This window comes from Camelus dromedarius, chromosome 26 (genome assembly GCF_036321535.1).
Source record: "Camelus dromedarius isolate mCamDro1 chromosome 26, mCamDro1.pat, whole genome shotgun sequence".
NCBI lineage: Eukaryota > Metazoa > Chordata > Mammalia > Artiodactyla > Camelidae > Camelus > Camelus dromedarius.
Window position 1 is genome coordinate 12098355 of NC_087461.1, and position 20118 is coordinate 12118472.

The 20118-nt window shown below is 41.3% G+C and overlaps 1 protein-coding gene across 1 annotated transcript in view; it reads left to right on the plus strand.

Moving 5' to 3' along the window:
* The window catches only part of KIAA1217 (KIAA1217 ortholog), a 278742-nt gene that overhangs the window by 184125 nt on the left and 74499 nt on the right, over window positions 1-20118 (plus strand). Inside the window, 1 exon segment of the mRNA XM_064479399.1 lies at window positions 2651-2744. Coding sequence (XP_064335469.1) covers window positions 2651-2744 — 94 coding nt within the window.

A 20118-nucleotide genomic window follows, 5' to 3' on the forward strand; every position in this document is an offset into this window, starting at 1 on the left:
GAAGGTATAGGTGCTGTATCTCTTGCACACCCTCCCTGCTTTTTAAAAACACGTTTAAATATTCATGGGTATCAGAAAATTCATGTTTGTTTTTTGAAGTAAATTATTAATCAAGCTGTCACCAAAAAAATTTTCAATTTACAAAACATAAACTTAAACGTGAACTAAGCACGTTATATTTAGAGAGTATGTTCCCAGTATAATCTCGTGTCATCTTTACACGGATGTGCTGTTTTACGACAATCTTCTTGAATTTTTGCATTTTGCAGTTAGAGAAATTGAGGGATATGGTAATAATAGATACGCATGAAACTACATAAAGGCATATTTGACTGTGGAGTTCAAGGCTGGTGAGATTATTATAAATATTGGGCCCCACTGTCTTGCAGCCCATGCAAGAATTTTTGTATTACAGTGAGTCATGATTTTCTAGAGGCTTTCCCAAGCCTCACAGTATTACCAAGACTTTCTTCACATATTCTTTGGGTGTGTTGTGACCTAGTCCCAAAAAGATAAATGGGAGGGAAGACAGAGAAGAAAAGGTCCCTGAACTTCCAAACTGAGACGATCCTTCTTGATGCAAATTCAGTTGACAAAATGAAAACAGAGCTTGTGAGAAGGGATCACTTAAATCTTAATAATTTTCAGTTAGTTTGTTTCTGTTTGCAAAAGTGATGGTCTTGTTGATCCTTAGGCTGCAGTCCTGGGAGCCTGATTTAAAAAAAAAACAAAAAAACTCATTTAATACATTTAAGTGGAAAGTCACTGGTTTATAGATTGTCTATAATTTGACTTTTCAGTGTTTGGATTTACATATAAAAAGTGGATCTAAAAATATTTAAGTGGACAAACTGTGTTTATTTGGTGATGAATATCATATTTATGCTAGATGATCACATGGACGCCCTTTCCAAAGAATTACTGTTCTTTGCTTTTATGCATAAAATGCCTCAATTATATTTTTTTTGAATGGTAGAATAAATTCTAACCATCAGCATGAAATAGAACCTCAAATCCACCAAAAAAAAAAGAAAGTAGCATGTAGATTTTACCTGAAGATGCTGGCTTTAATCTTCTAAACCCAGAGATGAATCTGATTTCACATCCGGTATTTTTGAAGCAAGGGCATATTTGTTAAACATTTGGCTCATTCATCATGGTGTTGGGTTCTCCATATTTTCCTGCGGGAAATGTGACAGAGAGTTTAGGTTGAAATTCTGTGTTGTAAATGTTGCCATGGTAAATGCAGTCTGGGCCTTTCCTGTTGGTTCATCTTGGATGAACATGTTTCTAAATTAATTATAAACCCACTCCTGTGTTTTAAATACCTTCAGAACCACATGAAGTTTTGGTTGGTGGCTTAAGTAAGGTTTTCAGTTTCTTCACATCGTCCCTTGTGGCTTTGTCCCCCGACCCCAGCCCCAGGATGAGTTCCTGCAGTGATATCCCCGCATCCTTTCCTTCTGTGAACTCGTCCCTTCCTGGGAACCTGGTCTCTTCTAATAACAAGGACTGCACACCCCCCGCCCCCACCCCCAAGCAAACTTCTAATGAGCTGCTCAAAGTTTGCAGCAACCCTGCAAGCTTGGGCTAGTCATTGCTTCAAAGCGATTACTGGTGGATATTTGAAGGCGGGAGGTAAGACTAGTCCAAGGATCCTCCACTTCATTGAAAATGAAAACACCGCCCAGTAATCCCAGTGATTGTGATCAGCCCACAAAATGTGCGGCTGCACCTGCAGGGAAGGGACGTGTCCTCCTGCACGCGCTTCCCTGAGCTCCTGCCCTGGCCTTGGCAGGAATCGCGGGGTAGCCGGGGTGGAAACTGCCTTCGGTGGCCCTTCTCCTGATGAAAGCCAAATTTGGAGGGACAAGGACTTCGCAGACACTCATATGCTCTCAAATAGTTTTAAGGTAGGCTCTTGGCAAGATGCTGCATTATGCCTGACTCCAGGATTCTGAATGCTGCCTTTGGAGAGGCAGACCAGGGGAAGAATCTATCCCCTGCATTTCCTTCTAAAATACCCTGCCCACCCAGTAATTTAACTTGTATGTAGAACAGTATTTTTTAAAAATCCACTGTGGAAAAGGAAAAAAAAGGCATCGTAAAGATACTAGCTTTGATCTCTGTGGTACTTTTTTTTTTCCTTCTGGACTGCAAATACATTTTCTTTCACTTGCTAAAGGTGTTTGAAGGGGGAAAAAAGCATTTTTCATTTGTGTGCTTTCATGAGATAAGCAGAAAACCAGGTGTCTGGGCAAAGTAAACAATTAAATATTTAAATATTAACCAAATCTCTTTGAACGTGTTGTAAATATGGGCGCTTTATTGTTTCTTAAAGTGTTAGCTTTCCTTGCTCAGAATCTTGAAAGAAAATTTATGCTACCCGATGTTTATGGGTGGAGAGCTGCAGAGAAAGAATAATACTTTCTTGAGGAATGAAAAGAAAAGAAAAGCTGAAGTCATTTTTCTCCTTTGCCTTTTTTGTTTTGCCTATTTTTATGATAAAGGAACTTAATGTCTGGTTGATGGCGGACAACAGCTGAATCGTCTGTGAATATCTTTTACCTGATTCTTAGGGGCAGACAAAGGAAATGGCCAAATTAAGTCTCCTTTCATCTGCCATAGTTACTGATGTTTTTAATTCCAGGAACATTCAGGACAGATCCCTTCTCAAAGTGTACAACAAGGACCCTGCCCACGCATTCAACCACACGCCGAAAACTGTGAACGGAGACATGAGGGTAAGTCTTCTCAGTTCTATTTTCACTTTTATTCGGTGAATTGAACCATCCCTTTCTTTGTCGTGTGCTCCAGGTATAATCACACCCCAATACCAGGTTTTGGGGGCTCTTCCTCTTGTCTGATGACTCATTATTTATTCCTTAGTAGAGAAATCAGATTTCCTGGTCATTTGGAGCAAACGGATTGAAACAGGGCCTGACACATCCTAATTCATCTCTAAGCATGGAGTTTAGTTATGTCCTCACTCCACGGGGGGGGTCCTGAAAATCTGTACATGAAAGGGTCCCAGGTCCACAATACCTTAACTTACTCAGAGGATCTCTTGCTATTTTTCTTCTGGTTAAAACAAAACTAACACAAATGACAACAAAACCCATGCACAACTGCATGTAGAATCTGTTAATATTCTTGTATCAGCTGTTTCAAGTCCTAGCGTTCTAATTAAATTATTCACCCTCTAATTCAGGACTGTTTGCTGTTGTGCTGTATTAAATATTATCAAATCTCAACCTGGATCATGTTGAGGGCATAGTACAAAAATCTGCATGCTTTGGGAGCTAAAAATCTCTACATTTAGATCACCATAGAAGATTATCCAAACATTCAAAACACACAGGAACGTTTTGAAGTCTAAAGAACAGGGAAACTGAAAAGACAGATTGTAAAATCACACTAATGCAGGTCCACTAGGTGGGACTGAGTTACTGACAATAGTGCTACCTTCTGCGGTAAAAATGAGGGGAAAAAATGATTAACTTCTCCAGATGCACCTTCCCCCCTACCCCACCCCATCACCCTACACAAATGTAGAGGGTGCCTCCCACATTTTATATCATCCTTTTTAAGGGTTAGCACTGGATGCTGGACTTTAACTAGAAAAAAAGTAAATGAGTAGGTTTTATTGCCAAAGAAACGCCGGCACCGTCTGTCCTGGAGTTGCAACAGGATTCTTGAAATAAGACTCTCTCTGCTTCCTGGCAGTAGGTATTAGGTTTCTACTGCTGCTATAACAAACTGTTACATTTAGTGGCTTAAAGCGACACAGATTTACTATCTAACAGTTCTAGATGTCAGAAGTCTGATCTAACTTCAGTGGACTAAAGTCAAGGGGTCACTGGCATTCCTTTCTGGAAGCTTTACTGTGAGTATGTTTCCTTTTTTTTTTTTTCTTCCCAGCTTCTAAAGGCTACCCACACTCCTCAGCTTCCATCCCTCTTTCTCCATCTTTAAACCCAGCAAAATGGTATCTTTCTGACCCTGCTTCTGTCATCACATCTCCAGCTCTACTCCTCCCACTGTTAAGGACACGGGATTACATTGGGCCCAATACTTCAGAATAATCTCCTTATATTAGGGTCAGCTCAATGGCCGCTTTAGTCTGCTTTCCTGTGTAGTCACAGGTTCTGGGGATGAGGACATGGGCATCTTTGTTGTGCCTACCACATGGAGTCTGTGAATTTAGGACCAAGAGGCCAGGAGCTCTGATAGAAAGTTCCAGAAGGATTTCTGCGTCATTCTGGACTTGGAATATGGGTTTTGACATTGCGGGATCAGAGCCTACATCCTTTTGGAGGAAAAGGCCTCTTACATGCTCCACAGCTGCTTTTTTATGTCAGAAACGATGTGTGATTTCAAGTGAAGGCTGTGCTGCTACTTCAGAAAAGCGAGGGGTTTGAGGTTTATTTTTAGGCAGTGACACTTTAAATGTAAACCAGCACCACATGAAGACAGATGGAGTCACGCTAATTGCGAAGCATGCACTGACTGTGATGGGACTCATGGCTTTTCATGACTTCATTTCTCTTTTTCTCAGTGACATTCTTAAGCGTCTTTGCTCCCTCAGATATCTTCATTTTTCGATATGTCTAGCCTTCAAACTGGAGTTTCATGTTCAGAGTTCTGTTTTTGTTACGCAGAGCCCACCCGGGGGCCCAGAATTGCCTCTGAAATTCTTATTTATGGCTGGGGAGGACACCTGTTTTTAACTCTTAAGCAGATGTGGTACCTCTGTAAGGGCCAGCGGTGAGCACGGAGAAACTCAAATAGACACCATATGGGCAGAGCCTACTAGGGTTCAGAACTTTTGCCATGGATTTCAGTAAAGTTGCTCTGTTTTTATTTTAGACAAGACCCTCATGGTCACTTTCTGAGTTGCCCTCAGCCTACCTTAGACAGCGGTGTTCTGGCGGAGAACATCAAACTGTTACCCCCAGAGGAGGAAAAACAAAAGTTCACCATCCAACCTACCGAAAAGCCTTCATGTTTCAGGGAAGACAACTTAGAAATGAGAAAGAGAATGCAGTTTTAAAACCAAGTAGGTGTGATTACACCTGCAGTTTGTGACTTGGCTCGTAGTCCCAGATTCCGGAAGCTAAAGGACATGAAATTCCTTCACCCTCAGCTTTGGGCTCTGGGGGCTGGGATTCTCTCCCTCCTTCTTGATGAAGGAAAGGAAGCTGTGTTGAGTCCTGTCTGGAACACCTGTACAACCCTTGTTGCTGATGGTACAGAACAGAAATGGAGAACCAAGCCAGGGCCCACTGCTATAGACTAAACCCAGCTGCACAGTGGGTTGAGGGGCACTCCATCCTCCCGTATGTGTGCAGTGTGTGCATGGTGGGGAAGGAATCTGAGGATAACTGCTCACCTGAATCAGTTATGCAGCCATGGACCTGATGTCATTCGTCCTCATCCACAAGCCTCCAGAGGGTGGACAGACCTCCCAGTTGTGCACGCATTACCAGTATGTAGATGCATATCATGGAAGACCCTGGTAGGACCAAGCAGAGTCACAACACCAGCAACACCAGATCCTTGCAGTGGCCTCAGAGACTTTCCTTACGTGATGAATTTCATATCTTGACTAGGAGAGAAAAAGAAAATGTTAACACTCTGGATCTAAAACAGTCAGCTCTCCAGAGCAGGGCCATGATGGTCGTGGGGTCACTCAGGAAGCATGGTAGCCTGAGCATTAACGCTGGGCTTGCATGGAATAGATGCTTGGTGGGAAGGCACGTGCCTAAGTTTTCATCGAGCATCTAGCTGAGCATTTTTTTAATTAATTAATTTTTAAAGTGAAGTACAGTTGACATACAATATTGTGTTAGTTTCAGGTGTACAGCAAAGGGATTGATTCAGTTTTATTTTTTCAGATTATATTTCACTATAGGTTATTGCAAGATCCTGAATATACAGTAAATCCTTGTTGCTTATCTATTTTAGGTACAGTAGTTTGTATCTGTTAAGCCCATACTCCCAATTTGTCCCTCTCCCCTTCCCCTTTGGTAACCATAAGTTTGCTTTCTATGTCTATGAGTCTGTTTCTGGTTTGTATATAGATTCATTACTATTATTTTTAGTAGATTCCACGTATAAGCGATACCATATAGTATTTGTCTTTCTCTGTCTGACTTCACTAAGTATGATAATCTCTAGGTCCATCCATGTTGCTGCAAATGGCAGTATTTCATTCTTTTTATGGCTGAGTAATATTCCAGTGTGTGTGTGTGTGTGTGTGTGTGTGTGTGTGTGTGTGTGTGTGTGTGTGTGTGTGTGTGTGTGTGTACACCACATCTTCTCAAGCCAGTCATCTGTTCATGGACTCTTGGGTTTCCATGTCTTTTTGGCTATTGTAAATAGTGCTGCTATAAACATTGCAGTACATGTATCTTCCATTTAGAGTTTTAGTTTCTTCTGGAGTTGAGACTGGGCTGGGCAGTGAGACTTGGGGTTCTCTACTGGAACTGAGCTTCTCCTGATTCTTTACACATGGGTACAAATCACTCTGATCTAAATGAATCGCCTTGCTTTCGTTTTTGTCACATTAGATAGTAGCTTTGATAGTTCAGTTCCCGGGGGGACTGAGCTCACCACATGGAACGATCCCTTTTGCCAAAATTATATATGTACTCACGGGTTTGTAATTCACACATGTGCACCTTGGAAGATGAGCCATTCCATCCCCTGACTCTCAGAGGGTACCAGGGGCTGCCTGTTCAGCAAACCCAGTGGCTTTTCCACAGTTTGGGGGCTTTTCCACCTTCTTGTGTGCTTTGAGATGACTTCCTGAGATTCTCTGCTCCCATCGTTAAGTTCTCTCCTTCCTGTATGTGTTTAATTTTTACTTCCGTGTAGACAGCTTCCAGGTTTGCATTTAGAACACGTACCCCCAAATTTGCGTTGCATCTTAAATTACTTCCTGATACCCAAATCAGTCGCTGCCTCTCAGACCTCTTCTATTTGAGCTCTTCATCTGACACCGATGGGCAGTCTCCTTAGAAACCTTTGTTTCCATTACACTGCCATTTCAAAATCCCTTGCCTGACTGCAAACACCTCAGCCTCTTTCATTCACTCAGTCTTCTAATTCCCTCCCGCCTTATAAATGGTCTCCATGACTTCAGGCAGGCTTCTCCTCTGTATGTCTTAATTTGCTCTTTTTGCTTAATCTGCACCTTTTCACTTGACATTATTGTCTCACTTCTGATTTAACCGTTATGTCAATGTAGATGACCCTTGAACCTCTATCCTAAGCTCTACCGTGTCCCTCAAGTTCAAGACCAGTGTTCCACTTCCAAGTGGTTGTCGCCACATGGATATGCTTCCAGTGTATCCTATTGAAGAAAAAAATCTTAGTTTTTTTTTTTCCCCAAGCCTTTTCCTCCTTGTTTTTCTATCTTTGCCAATGATGGAGTGATGGTGATGGTACATATAAGAGTGCATGTGCCCCGTATGTTTTGAAGGGTGAAGAGAGAAGAGATTTAAAGAGTTATCACTGATTCTTCAGTTGCCTAACCCCTGTCTGTCAACACAGCCAACCAGTCACCAGAGCCCATCCATTTCACTCCACAGGGGCCTCTTACAGGTGACCCTTCTGCTGTTGCCCGGACCCCTATACTGATAATAGCTAACTTTTTTGTACACCGACTAAGCACCTTCATGGATAATTTCATTTGAATCCTCAAGACAACATTTTCAGGCAGGTGTTGGTATGAGGCCTTGTGTTTATAGCTCAGAAAACAGTTGCTTATGTATGTTAAGAAATGCCCAAGGTCAGCAGCTGGAGAGGGGCAGAGCTGAGATCTGAATCCAGGCAGCTTGGCTGCAGGTCCCAGGCTCTTAGCAGCATGGCTCTGGTGCTGGAGTTATAGCGGTCACCATTTTTTTATCAGTCGGTTATAGACCAGCCTTTAACCAGTCTCCCCAACTCTTTTTATTCCAATCTATCAACTACCTTCCAAGACATCTCCGTAAGCCCAACTTCATGCTGTACAAAGAATAGCCTAGCTGATGGTCAGTATCATCTCCATCCCAGCACCGAAGCAGAGCAGCCTCACCGTTCTCACTCAGTCTCTGAAATACACTGAAATGCACATGCTGCCAGCATGAAAAAAAGGTGGGAGGGGACCCTGTTAAATTTCTCAGGTCCCCTCTATCCCGTAACAGCCAAAGACCATGTGTGCACCATGTTTGGATCCTGATTGGAGCAAACCAACTGTAAAAGACATCTTTGAAACTATTTGGGAAATCTGAACATGTGTTAGAAATCAGATAATATTAAGGGATCACCAGTAATTCTGTTGGGTATAATAATGGCTTGGTGCTTATGTTTTTAAAGAATGAGACACACTCAAGTATTTATAGGCTAAAATGGCATGACAGATGAGATTTGCTTTAACATGCTCCAGCAAAACAAACCCCAAAAGTAGAACTAGGTGACACGAAATTGGTAAAATGCTGAAAAATGTCAAAGCTGGATGATGGGAGTTCATTTTGTTATTTTCTTTACTTATTTTTATGGTGAACTATCTGTAATAGAAGGTTAAGAAAATAAAAACTTGGCTTTTAGAGGCCAAATGAAAGCCTGCCTACCCCACAAAGCTTTCCCTGTCAGATTGAATCTTTGCTTTTGGGGAGCATGTTGCACATTCCCCTGGTATTTGCATCATTTAGATGCATGTTTATCTCATCCACAAGAATGTGAGTTCTCCAGCGGCACCCACAGCTCACGCTCATCTGTTATCCTTCCAAAAGCCAGTCGTGTTGTCTCACCCATGGTGAGTGTAAATGCTTGTTAAACTCACGCATCGTACTCTCATGACGGTGCTACAAATAGTGTGTTGTTCATTTTTCTGTCATTAATGAGAGCCCACTGGAAACATGTCTCCCTGTTCGCATCACCAGAAATAGTTGTGTTGCTCCTGGTTTATTTTTATCGTATGGACCCTTTGAATCTTGTAAGTGATCATTTTCCCTCTTTGTGTTGCTACTGTAAAGCTTAGAATTAAATTTGTGGCCCACCCACAGCCAGCGTCCAGGCGTTTACAGCGTGCGTGTTGGTTGTGTGCTGGCTTCGTGCCTGGCTCCTCTTTTTAATTTTCCTACTTTCGTCTTCTCTCTGTCATATGTTCCACTTTGACTTTTGGGGGCCAGAATTATAATTATGTGAACTCTATTAATTTCTTTGTGGAATCAGTCAGGATTTAAGTCATATTCATTTATATCATTGTGTTTCTGATTATAAGATAATAGATCTTTTTGTGTGTCCACATAGAAGGCAGTGTGTTAAATAGTTATATGTTATTTAAATTAGTCAACGAGTCTGCAAAGTAGGGATAACGACTCAATTTTTACAGAGGATAAAATTGAGACCAGTGATGCCTTGCCCAGGCCCGAACAGCTGGTGCGTGTCGCACATTGGATTTGAACCCAGTTCTTTCTGACTCTGTATTTAGCCCATGGCCTCCCTTCCTTGACATTTCAGGTTTTGTAAGTCTTGAAATGATCCTCCTAATGAGATTTTAGAACATATAAAATATCCTTTTTAAATATTTGTTACACTTCTTAATTCTATAGTGCGTCTGTTTCCTGGCCTCTTTTTATACTTAACATACTCCATTCTGTTCTCTTCTGGCTGGGCTAAAAAGATATCCCACCAAAAGCAAAACAAAACAAAAAAGAATAGACAAAAAGAAGTGCATGCCATTTCGTCCGTCCATCCACAGTGGTCATGCCTTCAAGCTCAGAGCCCTCTTTCCACAGGGCAGTGCTCTGGTTAAGAAGAGGTTTGGGATTTGAGGCAGGATGAAGTAATCCTATAGAAATGAAAGACAAGAGAATCCCTTAGAAATAGAAGTTTTGGAAAACACTTCTAGCTAATTTTCTTTCGTTCAAGGTCCTCCTTGACCCAGCCGCCCTGGTGTTCCTTACACTCCCGTGATGGCAGTGATGTTAACAAGTAGCGTTCATGGTGCGCTTGCTTTGTGCCAGCTACTGTGCTGAGCATTGTGCTTGTAACCGCTCTCATTTGTTCAAAACAACCCAATATGGGAGGAATTCTTATGATCCCCTGTCTCAGATTTGGAAGGTGAAGGTCAGAGACATTGGGGAACTTGCTCAAAGCCACACAGCTCATCAGAGGTGGAGCTCAATTCAGAGCCAGACAGGCCAGCTCCAGAAGTGGCCTTTTGATCACTCCAGTGGTCACTGCTCTGTCCTGCCCTACACTAACATCTTCATCATCACTGTCCACATGCCACCATTTTTTTTTATTATATAAATTTTAGGTGTACAGCATCTGTATGTACTACAGAGTGATCACCACCACGCGTCAAGTTTCCATCCATTACCATCCAGTTGACCCTCTTCACCCATGCCGCCCTCCCTCCAACCTCCTTTCCCTCTGATAACTACCAATCTGTTCTCTACATCTGTGAGTTTGTTTTTATTTTGTTTGCTTATTGATTTTGGTGTTTTTGTTTCTTTAGATTCCACACATGTGTGAAATCATATGGTATTTGTCTTTCTCTGTCTGGCTTACTTCACTTAACACAATGTCCTCCAGGTCCATCCCTGTTGTTGCAAATGGCAAGCTTTTGTTCTTTTTCATGGCTGAGTAGTATTCCATTTTGTGTATGTATATGTATGCCTGTGTATGTTTCACATCTTTTTATCCATTCATCCACTGATGGACCCTTAGGTTGTTTCCATATCTTGGAAATTGTAAATAATGCTGCAGTGAACATGGGGGTACAGTTATCTTTTCAAATGAGTGTTCTTGTGTTCTTTGAATAAATACCTGTAAGTAGAATAGCTGGGTCATATGATAGTTCTATTCTTTTTTTCTTTTTCTTTTCTTTTTCTTTTTTGAGGAGTCTCCATACTGTTTTCCATAGTGGCTACACCAGTTTACAGTCCCACCCACAGTATGGGAGGACCCCCTCCCCCCACACACATTTTGTGCTGCCCATGTTGGAAGACCCAACTCAAAAGCCACTATCTTCATCCAGCCTTCCCTACTCCTCTCTTCTCCAAGCCTCACTCACCACTGTCCCTTCTCTGATTTCATAGACCCTGACCAGTCTCTCCCGCACCCTGTCTTTTAGGACACTTACCTTTCCCTGCCTGTCTGTACTTACTGATGTATTATCTCTTAAGTTCTTCTCTAAACTCCAAGCTTCTTGGGGGGCAAAGCCCCTACCCCATTCATCTTCACACTCTCTGTGTTTCCCTGGGACAATGTCCTGCTTAGACAAAATTCTCATTAAATCTCTGGACAGTAAAGGGTCTCACGTCAGCACTTGTCCTATCGTGAAACGTTCAGCTAATGCCTTCTCTGCTCAGACCGGTACAATGATTTGCACATGTAAACATTTGAGGTTTACAGAACACTTCCTTGTTTATCCCAGGAGTAGTTCCTGACCAAAATGAGAAATAAGAATGTCTATTCTAACAAAATGATCCATCCTATAAATACAATTCTACCTCAGTTAATTACCCTATAATTTAAGATGAGAGTAACAGATTTGTCAGGTTAAACTAAGTGATTGTCAGAAATGCACACATACCTGCATTTTATTTTCAAGACTTAGATTCACCCATGGTCTAAAGAAAGCAAATCTCTGGATAATAAATTAAATGAGACAGGTCTTAGGAAGAGAGTATAACTCAGTGGTAGAGTACAAGCCTAGCATGCACAAGGTCCTGTCAATCCCTAGAACCATCAGAACAAAAACAAAAACAAGTAAACCTAATTACCCCAAAAAGAAAAAAAAAATTAAATAAGACAGATCTTGGTTTACTGTATTTATAACTCAGCAGGACAGATCTTGCTTTGAAATTGAATTGGTGATCAATATTTCAAATACCTCCAAACTCAGACACAGGAGTGATGATTTTGGAACCTGCCTTTGTTGTTGAGAAGCTTCACTTCCTCGGTCACCCAGCCCTCATGCATTGAGTCCCTGAGTCCCTCCTGTGGTTCACGCTTGTTGTACAAGATTCCAAAGACATAACAGTGACCAAGTAATGGTATCTGCTGTCACAGATCTCCATAGATCGGAAAGTCAGTCATCAATATGGTACAGACATCTGTAATTTTCACATCTGTCGCAGGCTCTGTGACATCTTGCTTTCATTCTATTATTTGCTTGAGTTAACACAGTGGAACTGGCTTAGGAGGTATGTACGTAATTATGTCCCTTTTATGACGTGTCTTTCTGACAGGCGAAAAGATGTGTGTGTTGCAGTTCATAAGGAATTACTCATTGAAATGATTAGCTAGGCAAACACATTCTAATTCAGTGGCTATCCAGAACAAAGTAGGTATTTTCTTCCCCCCTCAGTGCTTCCAGCTCTACTTTATTTTTTAAGAAGCAAGAAAGAATAATATGTGCATATCTGATATGTGGCTTCCAAGTGATACAAATCTCATCTTTCCTGCTGTGTGTGGCTTCTGGCTTTTCCTTGTGCTTTTTTTTTTTTTTTTTGTCATTGAAAGGTTATGACAACATGAACCATATTGTATTTATAAACATCACGTGTTCCCTTGATATGGCTTGCAGTTTCTGCCAGACGGAACACATGGAAGAAACATTTCTCGTTAACTCAGCATTGGTTTTTAGTTATGCTGATTTCCGGGACAGGAAAAATGCCTTCCTACTCAGATTTAACTTTCATAGAGTAGAAACAAAACCTCTGAATGTCCGTGAAATAGTTTTAACAAGGGTGGATACTGCTTCTTTAAACCACATATTTTGACTAAAAGCTTCCTTCTGTAAAGAAAAAGAAAGAAAGGAAAAAAAAACCCAAGCCTTGCATTTAGTTACCATCAAGACAGGCAGAGCTGGAAGCATTCAAGAGATGGGTGGTTTCAAGGTCCCTGCGAGTCTAGAAAGTTTCTTCTAGAAGAGACTGGTTCGTGGGAGATGTAAGGTAAGACCTGCACCTTTACTGACAAAATATGATTTTCAGAATTTTTTTTTTTGTCCTGCTACAGCACATTTATATCCAACTGAGTCAACTTTTCTGTATTCAAGTTCAATTCAGTGTGGAATTTAAATTCTAGGTTTTTATTTTAACTTCTTGCACACGGCTTAGAAGGGAACTTCTTTGTTACTGGCGTTAGTCTGTTTTTTTAAAATCCATTTAAATTACCTTGGGCTGTCTCCACTCTATAAATCTGTAAACTAGTTTCTGTTTAACCTTACAATTTAGAAAAGGATTTCAAGTGTCAACATTGTTTGCTGGTTCAGATCTCGTTGATTTATGCACTTTGAGACAATTTTCAGTATTTTCACGAAGATGTTGACTTGCATTCAGTTTCTGAGACAAATGAAAATTTGAAGGCGTGGTACAGTTTTGATGGAGTGGGGGGGAGAATTTGTATGTGTCTTTCAACATTCAAGAGAAAAATTACTTGTTTTTTCCCTGTGAAAATCACTTTAAATTTTAAAGTAGAAAGTGCTCTTTTATCTTGATTTTTAAATATTGCTTAAGAAATATCAATTTAAGCCTTATGTATGACATTAAAAATGTCTACTTTTTTTTATAACAGATATAAGCCTGTTATATCAGGTTTAATGATTACCTGGGGGAAAAAATCTTTGGCAGAAATTATATTTACTTGAGATAACTATTCTGTCTTACTCTTGCAACAGTTGTCACAATGTTTTGCATTTATTTCTTTTTTAAGAAATTTAATAAGAGCACTGTCCCTTTAAATCAATCTGTTTCCTTTTAAAAGTCCACGTGGGCATAGATTTGCTTATTCATATCCCTGTGGATATCTTTCTCCCAATTTTTAGATGAGTTAGTATGGATAAGAAGTTGTTACCCAGTGTGGTTTAAATGATATATACTCTTTCATTTAGTCATCATTTTAATCCTGTGGCATAGGTACTATCATGCCCATTTTAAGATTGGAAAACTGAGGCTGAGAGAGATTAAGTGTCCAGCTCACACACTAGAAGGCTGCAGATCTGGGATTCAACCCCAGCCTGACTGTCTCTCTAGTCCTTGTTTTTAAATCCTACTCTGCACACCCTTCCTTACCAGTAGCTAAGATCTCCAAGTCTGGAGTCAGATACAGATAACTGATCTTGAAAGTAATAACTATAAACAAGCAGCGCTTATTTGGCTTCCAGATAAATTATTTCGTACAACTTTGGAAATTTTTTTGTTAGTTCCGTAGCATCCAAAACCTAGTATCAGACTGGTTGTTTATTCAGGGACCTGGTGCAACTTTCTCGAAGTGAAAAGAACACAGTGAACTTCAGTGCAGGGGTAGCAAGGAGCACTGTGGACGAACTGCCCTCTCCTCCTTCCCGCTTCCTTCTTGGCTTCATGTGCTGTGTCACTCATAAAAACCCTTTTCACAGGACAGGGCAGGGAGCTGATTCATGAGCCTGATTTGGAAGTGAGAATTCTTTGAGTGGAGACTGCCTACATGTCTGCTGCCCTTCCAGACTTCTGGCAGAGCCGTCAGGAGAGGACAGGAGGAGAGTTAAAGAGCATTGAAGGGGAGGGTTCTGGAAGCAGAGACTAGTTGCTCTCGTCAACCCCCACCCCGGACCCGTACCGCCCAAATATTGAGACATATACACGGAGGCAAAAATATCCTGGTGATTTGCGATGCAAAGTAATTACTGCCAACAACATCAGCAGAGATGCAGCTGCTCATCCCAGCCCTGAACTTGGGCTGCGGGATCAAGGCAACTTGTTTCCAACTCCATTGCTGCATAAAATCCAGGGCTGGCTAACAACCAACACAATGGAAAGCCGATGGGAGCAGGACCTTCCTCTTGCTCCAGCCTGGGCTGGGGCTCTTAGCCGTTGCTGGAGAGATCAGAAGAGGTTTAACGCCACACCCTCTGCCCTTTGATATCCAAACCGCATCTCTTGACTTGGCTGTCATAAATATCTATATAGATGTTAGCGGAAATTGCCCCTTATGGGGAGCTTAAGTCCTGGCATTTTTCAAGTTGTATCCTTTGCACCTGCACGATGCCTTTCTTCCTGGGGTTTTGCTTCTGTCTCCTCTGTGAGTCCCCATCAGGGTAGCCCTGACTCTATGAGATTGTGTCCAACTACTTCAGCACAGGCTCCCTTGGTGCAAGATTTCACTCTGTAGAGGGTTTCCAGGGAAATCATTCTCTTTTTTTCAATTAAAGTATAGTTGATTTACAACACTGTGTTAGTTTCAGGTGTAGGGCAAATTGATTCAGTTATATACATATTTTTTTCAGATTATTTTCTGTTATAATTCCATTATATATATTACAAGATCATGAGTATAGTTCCCTGTGCTATGCAGTTCATTTGCTTATATACTTTATATATAGTAGGGTGTATCTGGGGACCATTCTTTTCTTCACACTTTTCCTAAAATCTCTCAGGTGAGCATTTTATATAAATACTTTTTTATAAATTATGTTGTTTTTATACATACTTGTAGGCGAAAAAGCACACGTTCATTGTGTAAAGAGGAGAAAACGTTTTTTTAGCTGCACATCACCTGATGCCAGGCTGTTTCCTCTCTGTCCCACTTTTTCCCATGGGGTCGGCGTGTAATTTGCAGGTGGGGTACCATCTGGTCCTGAGGCACTAGACCTGCTGCTGTGGATTCGCAGCTGAGAAAATACACCTGATCTGTGTCATTGATGTTACCTCAAGAAACAGGCCTGGCTGACTAGGAATCATAGGGTTTTAGGGGTGGAAGGAAGTGCCTATGCATCACCTTTTATAACCCATTCACCTGCCAGGCAAGACCTGGCGTGGATGGAGTGACTTGGTCAGGATCACAGAATACGGAAGTGACAAAAACAGGGCTGGAGCTCAGGCCGCCAGTCCGTCTTTCTCCATCTCCAGTGCCTTCCTGCTTTTGTTCCCACCCCTCAGGGCCTCACAAGGTGTGTTTTCTTCATTGACTTAGGCAAACACCCTATATCTGATTGCGCTTAGCCATCCGTTGTTGTGGTTGAACACAGCCAGGTTTCCCATCCTGTCCAGATAGCAACACAGGCCTGCCGTGGGGCCAGAGCTCATTAATTGGAAATGCATGGATGGGCCTGGACCAAAAATAAATGGATTTTGAGCTAACCAGATTTAGATTATCCAATATTTTTATGGAAGGAGAATAAGCCATCAAGTCAACTGAAAAATACCAGCTGCTTCAAATTATGAGATTCTTTGAATAAAGCAATCTTGGCTTAAAAGGGTTGAGTAGTATTATAGCATTATTTGCAAAAGTCAGCCTCTTTGCTCAAATGGCTCCTATGATAACCTTGTTGGAAACTTTCATATGTCCCTACTCAGACTACTTGCAGAGTTGTTCTTCATTTGGAACCAGTGATTTTTGGCAGCACATAGAAAAACAGGTTTTTTACATTTTCATAATTATAAAATGTTGTAGCTAGTACTGGAAAGGTAAGTAGCACAAAGAACTTGAGAATTAATGAATTTTATTGTTCATCGAAACTAAATTTAAAAAGTTAATTTAAAATTGACACAAAGAAAAGCATTAAAGAGTAGTAGTAGTAGTAGTAGTAATAATAATAATAATAATAATAATAACAATAATAATAATAATAATAATAATAATAATAATACAATTGCTGTGAGGATATGGCTAAAGTGGTGACAGGCTCTTGCCAAAAGACAAGCTGTTCAGTACATTGTTTTGGTGCGGACTTATTTCTTTAAGACCTGTTCCAGTAAAAGCTGTGAACGTGGAGTGTGTCATTTCAGCTGAAGGACTGCTCCTTCTGGCTTTGGGCAGCGCTAATTCACTCCATATTCCTGAAATCCAGAGAAGATGTATCCCTCAGTTGGTTGACCGACATGTGCACTTGATTTCTTTCATTTCTTTCTTTCTTTTTTTTTTTTCTTTCTTTCTTTTCCGGTGAAATCAAAGGTCATGCTTTCCCTTGTTCTGATTGAGGTCTTTGGACCTGTTCCTTTCCGTTTGCCGTTGATAATGGTAGCAAGAGCTGCCGTGGAAAAAGCTACACAACAAATCGTAACGATGTCAGTGATGAGGTAATTCAGACCCAGCAGGGACTGGATCTATACTGTGCTTTGAGTTCGAAGCATATTTCTCGTGAATCACGCCTCTGAAGCCCTGGGTGTCACGGTCCGGGTCTGATGGCTTCATCCAGGATGAGTGCCTCGCTCTGTTCCTTGTAGTCACTTCCAAGGAAACAGGTGACTGAATGGAATATTCTGTAGGTGGGTCCCTAACTCCCTTGCTAGAGGGAGCAAGGGAACATTCTGGATACATATCCACAAAGTGGATATCATTTTTGCTTGTCTTTAAAAGCAGATCTAAAAATATATATCCCAGCAGCTGTGTAACTGCAAAACAACAAAAAATCTGCTCAACTGCAGCGCAAATTACTCACTAGATATCTCCAGGGTTCAGATCTTAATGCTTGAGGAGTTGGCTGCAGATTTTACTGTATATATTTAGACCAAGGAGCCTATTAGCTTGCAATACGACAGGACCTCTGCATTCACATGAAAATGAAAAATGTGCCCCTGTTGGCAACCTCAGGCTATAATTATGTTAATCTGACCATTTTAGGACAGAAATATGTTCTTTTAAAATGTTTATGTATTTTTTTTTATTATTCGTAACAATGATCTGAAGAAACTTGGTGAAATGCTAACAAGTTTCTGTTCAGTACCACTTTGTGACTACAGCATGAAAATGAGTCAAATGTGGTATTTTGATATTTTTAATTTGGGCAGAGAATTTTTATCTACAGATATGTATGCATATACATGGTGCATTTTAATAATATGAAAATGACCCAAATGCATTTTTATATTTTAAATGTACAGCGAATACATGTGCAAAAGCCATCTCAACATATATGCTCAGTAACACAACATGTCTGCTTTTGCATTCAATCACCACTTTGCTATACCCACAAAAAAGCCAAAAATTATTTTTTTGAGCAATACCACAAGATAAACATTTTTCTACCAAGAACTATCCTAATGCACACAGATCCCTGTTTTTAATACAATTGTGGGACAAGACTGGAATGGACTGTAGAGTTAAAATTCTGAGAGCATGCAAAAATTTGTCTTTAGCTGATTGGTTCAGCTTCCTTCTCACCAGCCAAAACCTTTATTCCATCCACATGCAAGTGATGACATGCATTATCTTTTCCTTCTCAAAGAGAGGTTCTCCCAGGTGATAAGATGGGAAGAAGAAGGATCCAAAACAAAGATGTGGGTCGTCACTCATCTCACAAATTTTTTAAATAATTAATACTTGAGCCTGCTGGTACCAGTATAAAGGGGACGGGGAGTCTTATATAGCCTGATCTGGATTTAGCATCACCAGTTAATTTGGGAATGGAAATGAGGAAAAGTACCTCCTTGAATGAGAGTCCTTGGTGTATAACTGGACTTTTTTCTCAAGGTTGAGGTCTTTGGAATATAAGAGCGTGGTGTTCTTATACCAACTGCATTTAGAATCTTCATTCTTTCTTGGGCTCTTGTATCTCAAGAAGACAGTGTGTCATTCTCTTCCTCCTCCATATATTAAAGTGGGGGTTATCCATCCTATTGGTTTTGCTCTCACAATTCGTGAAGTGAGCCCATGAATGTCTGTAGGCGATATTAATCATATCGCATGTTGAATGCACTCTCTGCATGCGAAGTCATATAAGAATAATAATTTAGCTCATTTGATATTCACAAACCAGAAGGGTAAGTGAAGAAGGTGTTCCTGAACCAACTTAGCAGCAGAATCAGAGTCTCAGAAAAGTTCAGCGGCAGGACCACAGTCGTGAGCATGAGACCACAGCCCAGGGGGATTCTCAGGAAGCAAAAACAAGTCTTTTCATTTATAATCCAGCGTTCTCACCATCGCCCTATACTGGCTTCCTTCCATGTCATGATGGAGAAGGGTATTGATCGAAGAGGAAGGATGATTAAATCCTTTTTAAAAAAAAAATTGGAAACTGATTGGTAGACTTCAGCACATTGAAGGAGAAGTTGGGAGTTGAGGGTCTTTGGAAACAAGCCAATGTCTTCTGATTTTAAGAAACTCCTTTTGTCTGTTTAGTGACCCATATCTTGCTATCCTCTCTGGGAGAAATTTTGCTCCAATGTTACTTTTCAGAGGAGGGAAGAAAAGGGAGAGAAAGGCTAACACAAGAAGAAGAAGAAGAAAAAGCTGGAGGTTGGAGTGGACAGTGGGGGAAAATGAGCTACTTTGAGGTCAGCCTGGATCCTGATTCTGTTTGAAGTGATTTGGAAGATTTTGCTGCTAATCATGAACATTGAAAGGCACTCCATGCTGACAAAGTTTGTTCATCACCTGCCTCACCTCCTCTGTGATAGGAGACTCCTTCCTTTAAGGGGGCAGTGTTGGGGGAGAGGGGTGCATCTAGACTGGGTGTGCCCTGTTGCCTGAAGTGGGCTTTCTGTCACGTGGAGTGTGATTTCCTTACTGGGCGGATATCTGTCCCTTTGGTTCCTCTTGGGCTAGCCCATGTGAGGAATGCAGGGTGTCACTCTAGGAATGCTCAGATGCCTGACAGTGTGTCCCTGGGATGCAGGCAAGCAGATCTTGTCTCTGGGAGAGGCTCCTGGCAGTGTTAGAACCTGGTGGGGAGCAGGGACCTGGCTGTCAGAGCAGGGCCAGGCCAGGCGGGGCGTGGGCGGCGAAGCTCTCCAAGCCCACGACTCCCAAACTGGTTGTCTTTGAGGCTGTTATTTATCCAAATAAGGAGATGCAGTGGTTTTGCTGACCATCTCAGATTTCCAAGCCATGTCCACTGGCTGGCTTGCTGGCTGGCTTGATATTTGAACTGAAAACACAAAGGTATTCCTTTGAAATGGAGCACTCTTGTTGGGGCTCACGGATGCCCTGGAGTCATCGTTTGGAAGGCGGTTTCTCCCCACATTTGTAGATAACAGTGATGTGGTCTGGCCTTTGTTCTCTCCTCTTGTGCCACTTAAAACACTCAACCCGGATGACTTCGCTCAGGTATTCTGGACCTGATTTTAGACAGAATAATTCTGATCTTAGCGATCCTTGAACCACTTGCCTTCCTTTGAAGGGTATTCAGAGAACCTC